The following is a 21,162-nucleotide window of genomic DNA, read 5'->3' as shown; positions in this document are numbered from 1 at the left end:
AAATAGTTGCTTTTTCAAAACAAACTGCTGGGTAAGTTAGTGATTCATAAATTTTCTCCTCTAGTTTATATTAATAAAACTATACATGAATGCTGTGGTCCACAAGTATAATTAAAACGAACTGCTTCAAAGCATTTTAGCAAAGCTCCTGATAATAGAAAACATGTTTTTATTGTTGTGAGAAAGAACACGTGTGGGACCCAGTGTTTGCTAGTGTGTATTGTCAGCATTCAGAGTGTGTCCATCACAACGCACATTATTTATAAGAAACTGACTGTCAATAAGATTCAGTGAGTTGATTGAATTATCGGAAATCAATTCAAAGCCAATATCAGCCGTTCATTTTCTTAAATAAAAATGGAGGAGGATGAAAATAGTGATGTGAATGGCTCAATAATAACCTATTTCAACACGTGTTACACTATTGTCTGAACTGTACTTCATTTACTTTTTTTTTTTTTTTTTTTGAGGATGGTAAGCAGTTTGATCTGCAGCTTTAGTTCAAGGGAAAACCGAAGTTACTAAACTAGACTTTTAGCTAAGATTACACCGGAGGTTACTTGGAAATATAAACCTCAACCAATATTAGTGATCAGTATAAGGAATGAAGAAATACATTTTCAGTATGATACACAAACTTTAAAAGAAAAAAAATACAAGTCTGTTTACCAAAAAAGAAAAAAAAAATGGAGTGACCCTTGAGATCAGCTAGGGGAGATAACTCGACCCAGTGCTTTTTGCGCCATCTTCAAACAGTGGAACTGGTGTGTTACAAGACAACAGGTACTGAAAAGTTAAAAATGTAAAGTCATATGGTACTTTTATACATATTACAAAAATATATATTTCGGTTAAATAATGCGATACAGGTCAGGATGTCTTCCTACTGGGCAGAACGAAGGAAAGTTGTTGCCTGTGTAAAAGAAATGATGGCCGCTGCTACAAATCAACTCTACACACTGTCACAGAGGCTGACATGAGGCTAAACAGCCAGCACAGCGAGGGTGGCCGAGCCACACCTGTCGCATGACTAGCAGGTATTTTTTTTTAGAGTAAGAAAGAAAGGGGAAAGACCTTTTAAATAGCTGTTGCAGGCCAGCCCTTCACTTCCCAAGGAGACACGGCAACGGAGGGACACTGTGTAGGGGCGTGGGGGCTGCGTCCTCCTGGAAACGTGCAGTATTTGTATTTATGTGCATCTCAGGTTTTTTAGGTATTTCGAATTTTGAGTGCCATTTAGTGTAAAACGTCTGTCTCTCACTAGAGGCTTCAGTGGTGTTTTGTTTGTTTGATTTGTATGAGTGTTATTTATATATATATCAGATATATATTTGGATTCTGGAACATTAGTCCCAAGTGACTGTTGGTACTGTAGAACAACAATACCCAGGGACTGTAGTTAAGAGTACCATCCTATTAGTAATCAGTGAAAGCAGTGTTGTGATGGAATATAAACTTTATTATTTTTATGTTTGATATTCAACCAAGAAAAAAACAATTAGATATCTTAGATAATAGTAATGATCGATTGATATTTTTATATTAATTGTTTTATTATAAGTTTAGTTAATATTATTAAATGTGTACTGTGCACAGGCCTACAAAAGAGACAAACTTTTTTTGTGAAGAAAGGAACTTGCAAATGTCCGGGCATCTAGGTGGACTCGAGTGTGTGTGCATCAGCTTAATTCATTTTTCACCAGAAAATAGTGTAGGGTATATTGAATCAAAATAAAATGTTTTCAATGATGATGACACTCATCAAGCAATTGATAGTAGCAATTACAATATCAACACAGTCAGTGTAAGCTCAATTCTAGAGATAAATTGTATTTCATTTGGAGATGAAATTGATGTGGTTTACAGTATTTTCTTTAAAGACACAGAAGCGTATATTATCTATCAGTTTAGTATAACTTTACATAGTTTTCTCCAGTATCCTTTAGACTCCAGGATCACAGGAATATTAAGATCATCTTCTTATGTCATTGTAAGACAACATGCTAAGGATGCCCAGTTCACAGCAAGCCTGGATGGAGACTGATGCAAAAGACTTCTTTGTTCAGACCCAATCAAGTAAAAAGAACAAGAGGTATGGCAACCTTTGCTTGCAATTAATTTACAACTATCATATTTTATGTACAGTTATTTCAACTCCAATTGAATGGCATAGGGAAATCTGAAGCAACTGGCAGTCAGTCACATTATGTTTACTTATTTATTTACTTGTATAGTGCCTTACCGGTAACAACTGTAGTCGAGCTGAAAGTTCTTTAAACAAGTATTCACAAGGGTGCACAAACATATGCCATTTGTACCCATCAAGTTTACCTCATTTTCTCACTACAGATGATAATACTACACCTACACCATACTCAGAAGATGGAGGAAACTTTACCAGGAGAAAAATGTGAACTGTCAGCCCAGTCTCACATTTTGCAAAAGGTTTTTAGATGCTTATATGCAAGTTGCATGTAAAATTAGTTTTAATTGCATGCAGAATATGTTTTGACTGTCGTTCTAAATTCATCCAAACTGCGTAACTGTCACTTATTCAATTCTCATTCCTTTGTTCTCTTCACTGCATCTGCAACTGTGTAGGAAGAAGATATCTGTCACAATTCTCAAGCAAGAATCTTCAAATCCAAAATTCTGCCAAATCCTCCAACACCTTCACCATCACTACTTTGCTTAACATGAATCCAACCATTGCAGATATGGTGCCGGCCACAGTCTAACTCATCACCTTGGACAGCTGGGCAGTCAGCTGAGGCTACCACTAGATCATCTAAGTAAGATATTATGCTCACGTAGCTTTAACTAAACATTACCCAAATTTTACAATAGCAAGCATATTTTTTGGTGGCTTTCTTTTTGTAATCAGCTTGACTTTTCTTTCCAGCATATGCTTACTTTTTGTATTTTAGTAGTGAGTGTCTTATACTTACCACCACCCTCCAAAAATTTAACTGTTGTCTTACATAAGCTCAGTTTGAAGTACTAAATGTGCTTTTACTCTTTTTTAATCCAAGTATCTGTTCTTGACTGATACCTTGCTTGATGACATTTCTGCATTACCAATCACCAGAATGGAAGATCAGCAAGCCATACAGGCCCACCTCCAGTACAAGAAAACTGCAAATTTCTCTGGTTAGTTGTTACCATCTACCATTTTAAATAGCCCTTCAGTGATGTTTAGAAAGTCAATAAACAGTATTTTTTCAGGAAACTTTTTAGTACTTTTAGTTAAAAAGTTTATGACTGGCTATAAAGAATTGCATGAATCTAAACACCCATGCAGTAACTTATGCACACTAGTTCTATTTCACAAATACCCCAAAATTAGTTGCCTTTGAAGTGATACATTTCTGAAGGATATTTATTACCTTTTAGATTGTTGTTTCACATCGTTTTCAGGCATTCACGATTACCATATTGTGACAGTTAGAAAGGCAATTTTTAGAAAGAAAGACTGTATGTTGCGCTAATTTGTAATAATATGAACATGTTTTGGAGCAGTTTGAGTCTTCTTAAAATGCCTTTTGCTTTTTCTGAATGTAAACAAGAAAGTAACTAATTCTGTGTATGTGTATGGAGAGTAAAGTGATGCTAGGAGCAGAATGGATTGGTTAATCGATTGTTTATTGTTTTATAGTTCTTTAATAGTTCCTATGCTATTTGTTTTCCTGTCCCTCGTGTGCTGTTCATGGCTCGTTCTAGTTCTTAAGCGCTACGAGCATGCTCCTTGGGAGTGTCAGTACAAACTTTGCATTTATTATTATTAGGATCATCATCATCATCATCATCATCAATCATCAATCATCAATCATCAATCATCATTAAGCCTTAAATATCATACGAAACCAAGAATTATACAGCGACAACAAGGAACAAGAAGCACGTGAGGTCACTCCAGGAAAAAATACGTCATCACAGTTTCCGCCAATCTTTGACGTCATTTATCGTTGTAATGGCGGACGGCAGAATCTTTGCGACGTCTGCTATGGTGTTCACAGAATTCCGCGCAAGAGTTTAAGCGTTCTACACGACTGTGTATCGCTCCTAATATTCGGGTGAGTTTACAGCCCAGATACTTTTATTACTAGCAAAAGTAGATTTCTTCGAAAAAGAAAGATAAACGACTGCAGAAGATCGTATAACGGAACAACGGAACACTTACCTGATCTCCTGATGCAGACAGCGGTTTCCGATAAACTATTTGAATCTAATGACTAGGTAAATGTACAGAACGTCTGTTATTTATAGTTTGATTATTCTTGAACTGTATTAGTCGAATTTTTAGTCTGGTTCTTGTGTGCGTTCTCCCCACGACCTTTCTTAGTTCTGCCTGCAATGCTATTGTGCTTTGTCAACCATTTTATCTCCACGTTTTACGCCTACATTGTTTGAAGCTTGAAGGGAAGTGAAAGGACGACTAGTTCTGATTTGTCTATTCAGCATTTGGTATTTTTATACATATTACAAGTAGATTAATGTCCATATTTCGGTTAAATAATGCGATACAGGTCAGGATGTCTTCCTACTGGGCAGAACGAAGGAAAGTTGTTGCCTGAGTAAAAGAAATGATGGCCGCTGCTACAAATCAACTCTACAGACTGTCACAGAGGCTGACATGAGGCTAAACAGCCAGCACAGACAGGGTGGCCGAGCCACACCTGTCGCATGACTAGCAGGTATTTTTTTAGAGAATGGGAAAGAAAGGGGGAAGACCTTTTAAATAGCTATTGAAGGCCAGCCCTTCACCTCCAAGGAGACACGGCAACGGAGGGACACTGTGTAGGGGCGTGGGGGCTGCGTCTTCCTGGAGACGTGCAGTATTTGTATTTATGTGCATCTCAGGTTTTTGTATGTCCGATTTTGAGTGCCATTTAGAGTAAAATGTCAGTCACTCAGTAGAGGCGTCAGTGGTGTTTTGTTTTTTGATTTGTATGAGTGTTTATATATATACATATATATCAGATATATCAGATTTATATTTGGATTTTGGAACATTAGTCCCAAGTGACTGTTGGTACAGTGGAACAACAATACCCAGTGACTGTAGTTAAGAGTACCATCCGATTAGTCATCAGTGAAAGCAGTGTTGTGATGGAATATAAACTTTATTATTTTTATGTTTGATATTCAACCAAGAAAAGGAACAATTAGATATCTTAGATAATAGTAATGATTGATTTATATTTTTATACTAATAGTTATTATTATTATTCAGCCTTAAATATCATACGAAACCAAGAATTATACAGCGACAACAAGGAACAAGAAGCACGCGAGGTCACTCCAGGAAAAAATACGTCATCACAGTTCCGCCAATCTTTGACGTCATTTATCGTTGTAATGGCGGACAACAGAATCATTGCGACGTCTGCTATGGTGTTCACAGAATTCAGCCCCAGAGTTTAAGCGTTCTACACGACTGCGTATCGCTGTCTAATATTCGGGTGAGTTCATAGCCCAGATACTTTTATTACTAGCAAAAGTAGATTTCTTCGAAAAAGAAAGATAAACGACTGCAAAAGATCGAATAACGGAACAACGGAACACTTACCTGATCTCCTGATGCAGACAGCGGTTTCCGATAAACTATTTGAATCTAATGACTAGGTAAAAGTACAGAACGTCTGTTATTTATAGTTTGATTATTCTTGAACTGTATTAGTCGTTTTCTTAGTCTGGTTCTTGTGTGCGTTCTCCCCACGACCTTTCTTAGTTCTGCCTGCAGTGCTATTGTCCTTTGTCAACCATTTTATCTCCACGTTTTACGCCTACATTATTTGAAGCTTGAAGGGAAGTGAAAGGAAGACTAGTTTTGATTTGTCTATTCAGCATTTGCCAAGAGCATAGTCAGTGAAGTCAGCTCTCAAGTCTAACACTCTGTAGATAGCTGTGGTCAAACTGGTGGTTATTTGTGTACGGTTCTGTAACATTAAAAGACCTAAACAAAAATATGAAATTGCACTTAACAATTTTCTATGAATGTATTCTTTTCGTAGATATTTTTGATTGTTGCACATAGTGAATAGAAAGTGTGTAAAAGAGTGTTTGCGAGAGTGCGTGCGTGTTTCCAACAATATTCATCAACTGTGATTTTCTCGTTTTCTTAACTTACAGGACTTTAGTGAAAGCGTCATCAAACTTTTCTTTGAGGACTGGTCTTATTTCTTCAGCATCATGAATCTTCTGAACGCTTTCATCGCCTGGACAGTGTCGTCGTACGCCTGTCACCACACTGCCAAGGTCTTCCTCACGGAGGTCAGTGCGCTGACTCTTGTCCTCACTCCCGTGCGTGCGGCTGCAGTCCTGTCGTTGGTGCAGTTACTGTGTTGCTGTCTCGTCACCAAAGTGTCGCAGGACAAGTCGGTCATCGTGGACGATGCTCAGGTAACGAAAACGACGACAAAAGATGACAAGGCTTGTTATTACGTTGCTATGACGATGCACGTGCTGTCGACGTTTCTGACCAACTGGAGTCTGGCCAGAATGGAAGCGGCCTCCACGTTGGCCATCAAGCTGACGGAACCCATGGTGTCCGCGATAGTGCAGTGGATGTGGTTACGTGAGGGTCTCAACTGTCACGTGTGCGTCAGCCTCCCGCTGGTGGTTGGCGGTGCGCTGGTGTTCGTCTCTGATGACGTCACGCTTGTGCAAAAGGCGCTGACCTCTGGCGTGATGCTGGCCATGGCATCTAACGTACTACTGGCTGTCCGCAACGTGGCTATCAAGGGACTGCACTCTGGTAAGCTAAACGTTAGCCTGAGGTGGATGGGGTGGAATCTCATGGGCATGACGGCCGGAGCGTCGTGCGTCATCGTGGCGTCATTATCTACCCTGGCCATCCGTCGCGTGCTGTCACCTGGCACCGATCTGGCTGTGACGTCACTGCTGCTGTCGGGGGCGTTTCATGTGACGTACTCGCTGATCAGCACGAGCGTCATCCTGCACGCGCTGGACGTGGTCAGTCACGCCATGGCCAACGTCATCAAGCGCATGTTAGTGGTGACTCTGCTGTACGTCAGCGGGTCACGCAGTGCATCAGGCGTCAACGCTGCGGGCCTGGCGGTGGCGAGTGTGGGTCTCGCTGTGTACGTCAGAGGGAAAGCTGCAGTCAAAGCAGAGAGCTGGCGATGCTGCCCTGTTGGTGCTAATATCAAAGGTAACAGATATGTACATACACCGTTACTTCCATTGATAAAGAAATAAACTCATTTGATTATAAAAGCTCATCGACACGAAAAAGTAAAAAAGAAAAAAAATTAACTGACAGGGATTGTATTTAGGAAGCACATGTGCCCAACCTATTAGCATACTTAGTCTGGACAAGTCAACTAACCACAGACAGTGGCTAACAATTTGTATTTATATACTAGGGGTCGAAGTTCAGACAGGGCCTATGGTGGGGTGCACTATTTGTCTCTCACCTAGGGCGCAGCACAGCCTGGCGGAGGCCCTGAGTACACATCGTTTTACTGTTAATATATCTGAGGGACACTTTAAGCAATTCTTTCTCATGTGCAATAAATGTGGCGGTTGCTATAACTAATTTAGCAGGACCGCGCATAAATGTTTCGAGAACCAGCAAATTTAATATTTTATACATAAAGTAAATGAAACTTCATTAAACATCAGACAGTAACTGAAGTCGTAAAAGGAAAACTAATTGTTGAAATTAGTATGTTGTTTTTTTCTGTTAGTCATTTCCGCTTTAAGTCAAAATGAACTGATATGTTTATCGTTTTCTACTTGCTTGAGGAACATTATTTTGCTTTGGTGAATATATTTGACTTTTGGCATATGTAACTTTTGTTTCAGGATTTTTTTGCTTCGTTTTTATTTTATTTATTGATTTATTTTTTTTTAGTGGTAGGATTCTGGTCCTTGACCGAAAAAGGCATTCGTAATCTTTTCTTTGGAAATTAGGAGTATGTTACTCAGTAACATCACTTACTCATCTACTCAAAAATTGGGATTTAGTTTGTCAGGAAAGTTTAATTTGCTAGTTCCGGACCAGCTTTGGAGTGCCTGTTGATGACCGTACGTGCTTGTCATAGTACAAATGTTAAAAGAGATCATTTAAATCAAAAAGAAAACTTTCTGTCACAGTGACAGTGACTTAGGTGCTTAGTTAAAAGACGTATGTCCAATAAACATCCTCATCACTGTAGATGCACTCTGTTTCACAGATCACGTGTACCGAAAACTGACCGCGAGTAATGGAAGATGTCAGGTGTTGGCTGCAGCCCTCATCAGTGCGGCATTATGCTTGTCTCTCACATCTATAAACACATTGCGACCACTGCACCTTACCTTGGGTTACCTGGGGGCAGACGACGACCAGCAGTCACTTCCGCTGACACCTGAGACACAGTCAGCTCCCTTTGGTCTCAACTGGCCGGGTCCACCACACAACGCCACACTCTTGTCACAGTGGGCCGAGTTCCTGTCTCTGGACTACACCCAGCATCCCTTCGACACGGACCGCCTGGCGCCTCATCTCACCACCAACGAGGATGTCATCTGGGAGATACAGCGGTTGCACATGCAGGTGATGACATCATTATTAGGGGGACGACGTCACGTCATGCTACTGGAACTTTCTACGTCAGAGAACAAGGGGGATTCCGCCATCACCGCGGGAGAGGTGGCGCTGCTGCAGAGACTCAACGTCACAGTGGTGTTCTACTGCTCCATCTTTATGTGTAGTGATGCTAAGCTTAAGGAAGCACGCGAAATTAGCAGGAACTTCACCCCATCCTCCCTCATGATCCTCCTCCACGGAGGTGGCAACCTTATGGGGTACCCGCAGTCGGACATCTTGCGGAAAAAAATCCTCAATCTTTTCCCGGACTTCCACTGCGTGTTGCTCTCTCAGAGCATATGGATTCGCAAGGATCACGAGAAGCATCTGAACATGTGTAGGGAGCTCTACTCTCACAGAGAGAACCTGACCATCTTCTTGCGGGACCGACAGTCGCTGGGTCTGGCGCAGAAACATTTTCCAGGGACGAAACTCATGCTGATGCCCGACATGGCCTTTGGCCTGGGCCGTGTCCCGCGCACAATGCCGCCTACACACGACATCGTGTGGATTAGGAGAACAGATGGTGAGTCTTCTCATTATAAGATACCGGAGATCCCCGCCAGCCTCAGCGTGCAAGTAGAAGACTGGTGGAAATGGACGACGAACACCGGCAAGTCACCCATGGAGACCGCCTTTTTGATAGCCTTCAACGGGTTGTCGTTCTTGCAGCGTGGGCGCGTGGTGATCACTGACCGACTACACGGCCACATCCTGTCCGTGCTGCTGGGAATCCCTCACGTGCTCATCGACAACCCTCCCTACTTCAAACTCTCCTCCTTCCGACGCACGTGGACGGCGGGGTTATCCAACACGGTGCTGGTCACCACAGGAGAGGAGGCTCTGGAGAAGGCGCAAGAGCTTTTACAGAGATACGAGAGTTCCCTCCCTCCAATCATGACTTATTGGGAAGCAAAGTATTAACATAACCGTCAATTTTCTTGTCCCTTTTTGGACTTTGTAATTTAATCACATCAGCCACTGAAAACGTTATCTCCGAATATCTTACTAAATGAGGCGAGTCTAAAAAGTAATCGAACTTGTGTCGGAGACAATTTATTTAATTGCAAGCTCTATAGTCCTCTTTAAAGTCATACTACTTAAAGTCTAATGCACTTGTCCGTCTTTCTTTGTCGTGCTTCTATTTCCTGTTGAAAGTATTCTTATGGGTGGTTCACCCTGACAATGCACCTGCTGACACTACCCTCACCACCAGGCAGCTCCTGGCGTAGAACATCGCTGTACATGAACATTCCTGTGTACCTGATCTGACTTTTTCTTTTCACTAAGCTCCAGGGGATCAAGGGAACCAGTTTTGAAATCGTGGAAGTCATGAAGTGAGCCGTAACGATGGAGAAGAATCCTTTCAGTACTGCACTGAAGCATGACAAAGAAGAAAGAAAAGTTCTTTGGGCTCAACGGGATTGATGAAAATATATAGTCTGTTGTTTGGAATTGAAATAAAATGTTTGTGACTTCATTCCCGTTACTTTTGTAAAATAACTGCTTTTTAAACTGTGATTGCTGTGCAATAAATTATCATAATAAAGGTTTAACAGGAACTACCCGGAGTTACTTCTGTCATGTCTCTTTAGCTTTATTTGTTACTCTGATTTAATATATAAATATAGGATATCAGGTCTACTGTTAACTGTTTTCATTTTGCATATAGGTGAAGTAACTGCTAATTACATTGTCATGTACTTTTATTTGTAGGTAACTATTGAAGGAAAATAACCATAGGACACAAACTGACCCTTGCAAAGTATCCCAGTATTTCCCAGAAGTCTGTAGTCTTGCCTGGTCATTCTCTTGCATTCTGTCAGATTCTCATACGAAATCTGCAGGGAGGCAGTTAAGATTTTCGAGTGTGTCTACTGCAAAAATGTCGACCAGTTACTGCCTGCGAAAAAATTAACTCTAAGTTGATTCGACTTCTTTGGGGACAACAAACGAGCAGTAACTTGTTTTCTACTTGGTGCATGTGATCTGAAAGGGAGTGTGATTTATCTGTTCCTCAATGTTCGCCTTATTTTTTTCTCTAAAAGACAGATCTGTGTCCTTTCCCAGCCATGATAAACTCTTCTTTACACTATCAGATACAGTATTAATAATGATTTAACATAATAAGTTATTTACAAATTTAATTTCCCTTACAGATCTAAAATAATATCACATAATTGCTCTCAATGTTTGCTACATTGAAAATTTGTACTCCGGTCGGTATTGACTAGTGCATATAAAAAAAAAAATGAAAGGATAAATATTTCTAAACCATGCAACAAAAATAATCAGTGTTCAGTTAAAAGTCTGCATAGCGTTTCAACTATTTATGTTTTCATTTTTAATTTACTGTAATAACAAAGCACGAAGATATCAAAATGATTTAGAAGCTTCTTGCTTATAGCTTTAACTGGAGTATAGTGACCTGATTCTTCATCACGTGTTTTTTATTGTTGCTTCTTTTCTTATGTTTCCATTTAAAATAGTTGCTTTTTCAAAACAAACTGCTGGGTAAGTTAGTGATTCATAAATTTTCTCCTCTAGTTTATCTTAATAAAACTATATATGATTGCTGTGGTCCACAAGTATAATTAAAAGAAACTGCTTCAAATCATTTTAGCAAAGCTCCTGATAATAGAAAACATGATTTTATTGTTGTGTGAAAGAACATGTGTGGGACCCAGTGTTTGCTAGTGTGTATTGTCAGCATTCAGAGTGTGTCCATGTTAAGGCACATTATTTATAACAAACTGACTGTCAATAAGATTCAGTGAGTTGATTGAGTTATCGGAAACCAGTTCAAAACCAATATCAGCCGTCTATTTTCTTACATAAAAATGGTGGAGGATGAAAATGGCGATGTGAATGGCTCAATAATAACCTATTTCAACACGCGTTACACTATTGAACTGTATTTTATTTACTTTTTTTTCGGTAAGGATGGTAAGCAGTTTGCGCTGCAGCTTTAGTACGAGGGAAAACTTGCTTTTCACCGAAGTTACGAAACTAGACTTTTATCTAAGATTACACCGGAGGTTACGTGGAAATACAAACTTCAACCAAAATTAGTGATCAGTATAAAGAATGAAGAAATACATTTTCAGTATGATACACAAACTTAAAGAAAAGTAAATGCAAGGCTGTTCACCTAAGAAAACAAAATGGCGTGACCCTTGAGGTCAGCTAGGGGAGATAACTCGACCCAGTGCTTTTTGCGCCATCTTCAAACAGTGGAACTGGTGTGTTTACCGACAACAGGTACTGAAAAGTTGAAGATTTAAAATCATATGGTACTTTTATTTATATTACAAGTAGATTAATGTCCATATTTTGGTTAAATAATGCGATACAGGTCAGGATGTCTTCCTACTGGGCAGAACGAAGGAAAGTTGTTGCCTGTGTAAAAGAAATGATGGCCGCTGCTACAAATCAACTCTACAGACTGTCACAGAGGCTGACATGAGGCTAAACAGCCAGCACAGCGAGGGTGGCCGAGCCACACCTGTCGCATGACTAGCAGGTATTTTTTTAGAGAATGGGAAAGAAAGAGGGAAGACCTTTTAAATAGCTATTGAAGGCCAGCCCTTCACTTCCCAAGGAGACACAGCAACGGAGGGACACTGTGTAGGGGCGTGGGGGCTGCGTCTTCCTGGAAACGTGCGGTATTTGTATTTATGTGCATCTCAGGTTTTTGTATTTCAGATTTTGAGTGCCATTTAGTGTAAAACGTCTGTCACTCAGTAGAGGCTTCAGTGGTGTTTTGTTTGTTTGATTTGTATGAGTGTTATATATATATCAGATATATATTTGGATTCTGGAACATTAGTCCCAAGTGACTGTTGGTACTGTAGAACAACAATACCCAGTGACTGTAGTTAAGAGTACCATCCTATTAGTCATCAGTGAAAGCAGTGTTGTGATGGAATATAAACTTTATTATTTTTATGTTTGATATTCAACCAAGAAAAAAAAACAATTAGATATCTTAGATAATAGTAATGATCGATTGATATTTTTATATTAATTGTTTTATTATAAGTTTAGTTAATATTATTAAATGTGTACTGTGCACAGGCCTACAAAAGAGACAAACTTTTTTTGTGAAGAAAGGAACTTGCAAATGTCCGTGCATCTAGGTGGACTCGAGTGTGTGTGCATCAGCTTAATTCATTTTTCACCAGAAAATAGTGTAGGGTATATTGAATCAAAATAAAATGTTTTCAATGATGATGACACTCATCAAGCAATTGATAGTAGCAATTACAATATCAACACAGTCAGTGTAAGCTCAATTCTAGAGATAAATTGTATTTCATTTGGAGATGAAATTGATGTGGTTTACAGTATTTTCTTTAAAGACACAGAAGCGTATATTATCTATCAGTTTAGTATAACTTTACATAGTTTTCTCCAGTATCCTTTAGACTCCAGGATCACAGGAATATTAAGATCATCTTCTTATGTCATTGTAAGACAACATGCTAAGGATGCCCAGTTCACAGCAAGCCTGGATGGAGACTGATGCAAAAGACTTCTTTGTTCAGACCCAATCAAGTAAAAAGAACAAGAGGTATGGCAACCTTTGCTTGCAATTAATTTACAACTATCATATTTTATGTACAGTTATTTCAACTCCAATTGAATGGCATAGGGAAATCTGAAGCAACTGGCAGTCAGTCACATTATGTTTACTTATTTATTTACTTGTATAGTGCCTTACCGGTAACAACTGAAGTCGAGCTGAAAGTTCTTTAAACAAGTATTCACAAGGGTGCACAAACATATGCCATTTGTACCCATCAAGTTTACCTCATTTTCTCACTACAGATGATAATACTACACCTACACCATACTCGGAAGATGGAGGAAACTTTACCAGGAGAAAAATGTGAACTGTCAGCCCAGTCTCACATTTTGCAAAAGGTTTTTAGATGCTTATATGCAAGTTGCATGTAAAATTAGTTTTAATTGCATGCAGAATATGTTTTGACTGTCGTTCTAAATTCATCCAAACTGCGTAACTGTCACTTATTCAATTCTCATTCCTTTGTTCTCTTCACTGCATCTGCAACTGTGTAGGAAGAAGATATCTGTCACAATTCTCAAGCAAGAATCTTCAAATCCAAAATTCTGCCAAATCCTCCAACACCTTCACCATCACTACTTTGCTTAACATGAATCCAACCATTGCAGATATGGTGCCCGCCACAGTCTAACTCATCACCTTGGACAGCTGGGCAGTCAGCTGAGGCTACCACTAGATCATCTAAGTAAGATATTATGCTCACGTAGCTTTAACTAAACATTACTCAAATTTTACAATAGCAAGCATATTTTTTGGTGGCTTTCTTTTTGTAATCAGCTTGACTTTTCTTTCCAGCATATGCTTACTTTTTGTATTTTAGTAGTGAGTGTCTTATACTTACCACCACCCTCCAAAAATTTAACTGTTGTCTTTCATAAGCTCAGTTTGAAGTACTAAATGTGCTTTTACTCTTTTTTAATCCAAGTATCTGTTCTTGACTGATACCTTGCTTGATGACATTTCTGCATTACCAATCACCAGAATGGAAGATCAGCAAGCCATACAGGCCCACCTCCAGTACAAGAAAACTGCAAATTTCCCTGGTTAGTTGTTACCATCTACCATTTTAAATAGCCCTTCAGTGATGTTTAGAAAGTCAATAAACAGTATTTTTTCAGGAAACTTTTTAGTACTTTTAGTTAAAAAGTTTATGACTGGCTATAAAGAATTGCATGAATCTAAACACCCATGCAGTAACTTATGCACACTAGTTCTATCTCACAAATACCCTAAAATTAGTTGCCATTGAAGTGATACATTTCTAAAGGATATTTATTACCTTTTAGATTGTTGTTTCACATTGTTTTCAGGCATTCACGATTACCATATTCTGACAGCTAAAAAAGCAATTTTTAGAAAGAAAGACTGTATGTTGCGCTAATTTGTAATAATATGAACATGTTTTGGAGCAGTTTGAGTCTTGTTAAAATGCCTTTTGCTTTTTCTGAATGTACACAAGAAAGTAACTAATTCTGTGTGTGTATGGAGAGTAAAGTGATGCTAGGAGCAGAATGGATTGGTTAATGGATTGTTTATTCTTTTATAGTTCTTTAATAGTTCCTATCATCATCATCAATCATCAATAATCATTAAGCCTTAAATATCATACGAAACCAAGAATTATACAGCGACAACAAGGAACAAGAAGCACGTGAGGTCACTCCAGGAAAAAATACGTCATCACAGTTTCCGCCAATCTTTGACGTCATTTATCGTTGTAATGGCGGACAGCAGAATCATTGCGACGTCTGCTATGGTGTTCACAGAATTCCGCGCAAGAGTTTAAGCGTTCTACACGACTTCGTATCGCTGTCTAATCTTCGGGCGAGTTTACAGCTCAGATACATTTATTACTAGCAAAAGTAGATTTCTTCGAAAAAAAAAAAAGATAAACGACTGCAGTAGATCGAATAACGGAACAACGGAACACTTACCTGATCTCCTGATGCAGACAGCGGTTTCCGATAAACTATTTGAATCTAATGACTAGGTAAATGTACAGAACGTCTGTTATTTATAGTTTCATTATTCTTGAACTGTTTTAGTCGAATTCTTAGTCTGGTTCTTGTGTGCGTTCTCCCCACGACATTTCTTAGTTCTGCCTGCAACGCTATTGTGCTTTGTCAACCATTTTATCTCCACGTTTTACGCCTACATTGTTTGAAGCTTGAAGGGAAGTGAAAGGAAGACTAGTTCTGATTTGTCTATTCAGCATTTGCCAAGTGCATAGTCAGTGAAGTCAGCTCTCAAGTCTAACACTCTGTAGATATCTGTGGTCAAACTGGTGGTTATTTGTGTACGGTTCTGTAACATTAAAAGACCTAAACAAAAATATGAAATTGCACTTAACAATTTTCTATGAATGTATTCTTTTCGTAGATATTTTTGATTGTTGCACATAGTGAATAGAAAGTGTGTTTGCGAGAGTGCGTGCGTGTTTCCAACAACATTCATCAACTGTGATTTTCTCGTTTTCTTAACTTACAGGTCTTTAGTGAAAGCGTCATCAAAATTTTCTTTGAGGACTGGTTTTATTTCTTCAGCATCATGAATCGTCTGAAAGCTTTCATCGCCTGGACGGTGTCGTCGTACGCCTGTCACCACACTGCCAAGGTCTTCCTCACGGAGGTCAGTGCGCTGACTCTTGTCCTCACTCCCGTGCGTGCGGCTGCAGTCCTGTCGTTGGTGCAGTTACTGTGTTGCTGTCTCGTCACCAAGGTGTCGCAGGACAAGTCGGTCATCGTGGACGATGCAAAGAAAATGAAAAAGACGACAAAAGATGACAAGGCTTGTTATTACGTTGCTATGACGATGCACGTGCTGTCGACGTTTCTGACCAACTGGAGTCTGGCCAGAATGGAAGCGGCCTCCACGTTGGCCATCAAGCTGACGGAACCAATGGTATCCGCGATCGTGCAGTGGATATGGTTCAGTAAGGGTCTCAACTGTCACGTGTGTGTCAGCCTCCCACTGGTGGTTGGCGGCGCGCTGGTGTTCGTCTCTGACGACGTCACGCATGTGCAGCAGGCGCTGACCTCTGGCGTAATGCTGGCCATGGCATCTAACGTACTACTGGCTGTCCGCAACGTGGCTATCAAGGGACTGCACTCTGGTAAGCTAAACGTTAGCTTGAGGTGGATGGGGTGGAATCGCATGGGTATGACGGCCGGAGTGTCTTTCGTCATCGTGGCATCATCATCTACCCTGGCCATCCATCACGTGCTGTCGCCTGGCACCGATCTGGCCGTGACGTCGCTGCTGCTGTCGGGGGCGTTTCACGTGACGTACTCGCTGATCAGCACGAGCGTCATCCTGCGCGTGCTGGACGTGGTCAGTCACGCTATGGCCAACGTCATCAAGCGCATGTTAGTGGTGGCACTGCTGTACGTCAGTGGGTCACGCAGTGCATCAGGCGTCAACGCTGCGGGCCTGGCGGTGGCGAGTGTGGGACTCGCTGTGTACGTCAGAGGGAAAGCTGCAGTCAAACCAGAGAGCTGGCGATGCTGCCCTGTTGGTACTAATATCAAAGGTAAAAGATATTTACATACACCGTTACTTCCATTGACTAAAGAGAAAGTAATAAGTTCATTCAACTGTAAAAGCTCATCGAGACTTTAAAAAAGTAGCAAAGGACAGTGAATCTAGTTACGAAGCACATTTCCCAACCGATATCCCTACTCGGTCTTGGCAAATCAGGTAACCTAGACGGGTTAAACCTTGTATTTATGGATTCAGGGTAGACATATTACAAGGGGTTTTAACAGCCGGTAATTTATTGAAGAGGATTCCCGAAAATGTATTGTAATAAATATAGCGAATGCCGTGACAGATTCAGCTCAGCCGAAGCGCTGAAAACTTTTAGAGAATAAAAGATTTAATTTTTGGTGCACACCGTTTTACTGAACTTATAATCAGAAAATAAGTCAGGTCCTTAAAACATACCTCAAACGTTGCAAAAGAAATGGTGTCTTTTCTTCTTCCCCTGATCATTTTGTTTATAAATAAAGTGAAAATAATAATATATTTATCGTTGAATATTTACTTGCAAAAAACGATTTTTGTGTTAACGAATGGATTTGACATTCGGCAAATTTTTACTTGCTTTACCAATTTTGTTAACAAAGCATACATAATCTTTTCTTTTATACCGGATTTAAGGTATGTTACTCGGCTTGGCAACATTCCTTACTCATCTGCTCAACAATCATGATTTAGTTTTACAAGCAGGTTTAATCTGCTGATTCCCTGCCTAGTTTAGGATGACTGCAGGTTTTTATAAATGTTAGTTCTGACGTATAAATATATACAAGTGTCCAGAGACAAACACTTGACCTCACAGCGACACTAAATAAACAAAAAAACTTTTGTCATTGATAACGTACGTAACTGGGCATTATAACTGGCGATGCACTCCTTTCTGCAGGTCAGGCGTATCTTAAAGTACCCACGTTTTTCAGAAGACGTCTCGCCTTGGCTATAACACTCATCAGTACGGCATTATGCTTGTATCTCACATCTACAAACACATTGCAACCAGTGCATCTTACCTTGCGGTACCTCAGGGCAGACTACGACCAGCAGTCATTTCCGCTGAGACCTGAATGGAGTACACAGTCAGCTCCCTTTGGTCTCAACTGGCCAGGTCCACCAGACAACGCCACACTCTTGTCACAGTGGGCCGACTTCCTGTCTCTGGACTACACCCAGCATCCCTTCGACACGGACCGCCTGGCGCCTCATCTCACCACCAACGAGGAGGTCATCTGGGAGATACAACGGTTGCACATGCAGGTGATGACATCATTATTAGGGGGACGACGTCACGTCATGCTACTGGAACTTTCTACGTCAGAGAACAAGGGGGATCCCACCATCACCGTGGGAGAAGTGGCGCTGCTGCGGAGACTCAACGTCACAGTGGTGTTCTACTGCTCACACTCTCTGTGCAGCAATGCTAAGCTTAAAGAAGCATACAAAATTAGCAGGAACTTTACCCCATCTTCCCTCATGATCCTCCTCCACGGAGGTGGCAACCTTGTGGGGTACCCGAAATCGGATTTTATAAGGAAAACGATCCTGAATCTTTTCCCGGACTTCCAAAGCGTGTTGCTCTCTCAGAGCATATGGATTCGCAAGGGTTACGAGAAGCATCTGAAGATGTGTAGGGAGCTCTACTCCCACAGGGAGAACCTGACCATCTTCTTGCGGGACAGACAATCGCTGGGTCTGGCGCAGGAATATTTTCCAGGGACGAAACTCATGCTGATGCCTGACATGGCGTTTGGCCTGGGGTGTGTCCCGCGCACAATGCCGCCTACACACGACATCGTGTGGATTAGGAGAACAGATGGTGAGTCTTCTCATTATAAGATACCGGAGATCCCCGCCAACCTCAGCGTGCAAGTAGAAGACTGGTGGAAATGGACGACGAACACCGGCAAGTCACCCATGGAGACAGCCTTTTTGATAGCCTTCAACGGGTTGTCGTTCTTACAGCGTGGGCGCGTGGTGATCACTGACCGACTACACGGCCACATCCTGTCCGTGCTGCTGGGAATCCCTCACGTGCTCATCGACAACCCTCCCTACTTCAAACTCTCCTCCTTCCGACGCACGTGGACGGCGGGGTTATCCAACACGGTTCTGGTCACCACAGGGGAGGAGGCTCTGGAGAAGGCGCTAGAGCTTTTACACAAATACGAGAGTTTCACACCTTCAGTCATGACCTATTGGGGAGCAAAGTATTAACATACGTTGCATTTTTGTTTTATGCATTTTTACTTTGTAGTACCATAAAAATGTCCACTCCGAATTCTAAAAGTCATGTTTCTGTATACATAGCATAATAAGTTCCTGTTTAATTAAACAACGTATATCTAATATTATCGGGACTGGTGTCAGAGACAATTTATTTCAATTCAAGACATAAATTACCTATCTTCCCATTTAAAGTAATTTCCTTCAGTTTTAATACACATTTCGTCTTTCTCTGGCATGTTTTTGTGCACTGCTGGAGAGATTTTTCAGGGATGCTTCACCACGACAATGCACCTGCTCACAACGCCCTGAGCATCCAGCAGTTTCTGGTTATTTACCTGATCTTAATCTATTTGACGTTTTGCCACACTCTAAAAGCCCCGTTTTAAAATCGTGGAAGCCATCAAGTCAGACGTAACGACAAAACTGAGTGACATCCCAGAAAAATGTTTTTAGAAGTGCATAGAAGCGTGAACTTTCTGTTATTTGTTTCATAGCATAGAACTTTCAAGAAGCCAAGCTAACCATATTCGGGTGGTTCAGCAAAGCTAATATGACGTTTCTTTTTTACTCTAGAAAGATGATAGGATGATGTGTAAAATATGCAGAGGCCACTACAGCTGTGTATGTCCGAACATCGGTGTCATTATTGTAGAAGGAAAGATTTCGCTTCGTCGATTTCCAGCAGATCCGATTGACAAACCTGTGGAAGGCGTGGATAAAAGTGATGTTCAAGAAGCTTATTAACAGTCACAAAACAGTTGCCTTTGTTCCGCACACTTCGTGGGAGGTAGCGGCCCCATGAAGTCATACGTAGCAGTGTTTTCATTGTTTACAACCAGACACTTCCAAAACCTCGGTGTTGAGTTCATTTTACAATTTCTGTATCATCGTTATGAAGCAGACGTTTTGATGCGAATTATTCGACCAACATATTGGCTTAGCTCTGTTAAAGTTTGTTTAGAAGTGTAAAGCATCATAATAATAATTTAATAAAGTGTTGTCATTTCACCAGTCTGACTTGAGTTGGAAGTGAGGAGGCTAGTTTTTCGTTTGTTCTGCAGTTCATTGTTTTTGGTTTGGTTATGTAGGGCTGGTTTATTGCCCGTGCTTTTTGTTCCTCTGCCACTTTTAACTTTCAACTTGACTGGCTATCTTCTCCACTTGCCTCTGAGAGGGCAACCTTTATTTTTTCCTTCACTGTGACCGAAAGCAGCTGATAATGCACTTTATGAAGCTGCGGATTTATTTTCATTTAGCTGACCTCACATCAAGGATTTACAATTTCCTGATGAGTCATAATGATAATGATTTGACACTTTGCGTTTCAAGCAACATTTTTGGGAAGAGCACAAAGATCGGCTTAAATGGGGAAAGACAACTTAAGTGCATGATTTCATTTTATTGTAAGTTTATTTATTGTTGTTTTTAAGTAACAATGTGTTGATTTGGACATAAGCTAAGATGATATAGTTTTTTCCTTTAGGCAAGGCCTGCAAAGTGTGACACTATATATCAAATATTTGATAAGTCCTAAGATATCTGAAAATAAGTTGGATATTTTAATTTTTATGTCAATAATGTTTCATTTCATTGTCAAACTTCACGAAATAAATTCAAATGATAAAAGGAAAACAATGATACTAGAAAGACAAGTATAACGAAGGGAAACCTTCCTAATACAATAATTTAAAAGAAAGAACTTTTTAATTAATCGTAGACTTGCCAATCGCCACTATAGTCTCCAATACAATGAATGTGGAAAACTGAATGGAGCTTGAAAGCATTTTTATTTTTCCGAGGTAGTATTTAAAAATCATTTGATCTCATCACAATGACTTTCGTTTAATACATTAAATACATTTTTGTCACAATTGTGCTGCCTAATAGTAGAAAGATTTCGAAGGCATTAGCAATGATTTCCCACATTGCAATTGCCAAGATTTTTTTAATATACAAAAATAATATCATTGTTTCCCTTCAAGCACTCGGAGGTGTAAAGGGTTAATGGCGCAGTTAGTATTAAGATGTTGATCATCGATAAGGCTTGACAGCAGGGACAGAAATGTTGTAAAGTGTAAAGATTCATGCGGTGTCTATGGAGTGAAGAATACGGTGTAGACAAAGTTATCTTCAATCAGCTAGTAAAAGGTGATAAACCCTTTTAACGACGTAAGGTTATACATCTAAATAATCGTTTGTTGATCAACTGTTTCATCAA

General features: G+C 40.2%; 2 protein-coding genes across 3 annotated transcripts; both read left to right on the top strand.

Moving 5' to 3' along the window:
• The first annotated feature begins 3,928 nt into the window (after positions 1-3,928).
• Positions 3,929-10,152, top strand: LOC112562434. Of its 2 annotated transcripts, XM_025235705.1 has the most exons (5): positions 3,929-4,073; positions 4,527-4,694; positions 5,234-5,462; positions 6,133-7,174; positions 8,202-10,152. In XM_025235705.1, exons 2-5 carry the CDS (start codon positions 4,684-4,686, stop codon positions 9,518-9,520), a joined length of 2,601 nt encoding a protein of 866 aa, XP_025091490.1. In that variant the 5' UTR covers positions 3,929-4,073; positions 4,527-4,683; the 3' UTR covers positions 9,521-10,152. The 2 variants fall into 2 exon arrangements, with proteins under 2 accessions (XP_025091490.1, XP_025091491.1); XM_025235706.1 differs by lacking the exon at positions 4,527-4,694 and having other exon boundaries at positions 3,979-4,036; positions 5,426-5,462.
• Positions 10,153-14,827: 4,675 nt separating this feature from the next.
• LOC112562436 lies at positions 14,828-19,947 on the top strand. Its single transcript, XM_025235710.1, has 3 exons — positions 14,828-15,008; positions 15,672-16,713; positions 17,608-19,947. Exons 2-3 carry the CDS (start codon positions 15,732-15,734, stop codon positions 18,930-18,932), a joined length of 2,307 nt encoding a protein of 768 aa, XP_025091495.1. The 5' UTR covers positions 14,828-15,008; positions 15,672-15,731; the 3' UTR covers positions 18,933-19,947.
• Positions 19,948-21,162: the final 1,215 nt, after the last annotated feature.

Source organism: Pomacea canaliculata, linkage group LG4 (genome assembly GCF_003073045.1).
Source record: "Pomacea canaliculata isolate SZHN2017 linkage group LG4, ASM307304v1, whole genome shotgun sequence".
Taxonomy (NCBI): domain Eukaryota; kingdom Metazoa; phylum Mollusca; class Gastropoda; order Architaenioglossa; family Ampullariidae; genus Pomacea; species Pomacea canaliculata.
Note: the sequence above shows the minus strand (reverse complement) of the source record. Positions and strands in the feature narration are given on the sequence as shown.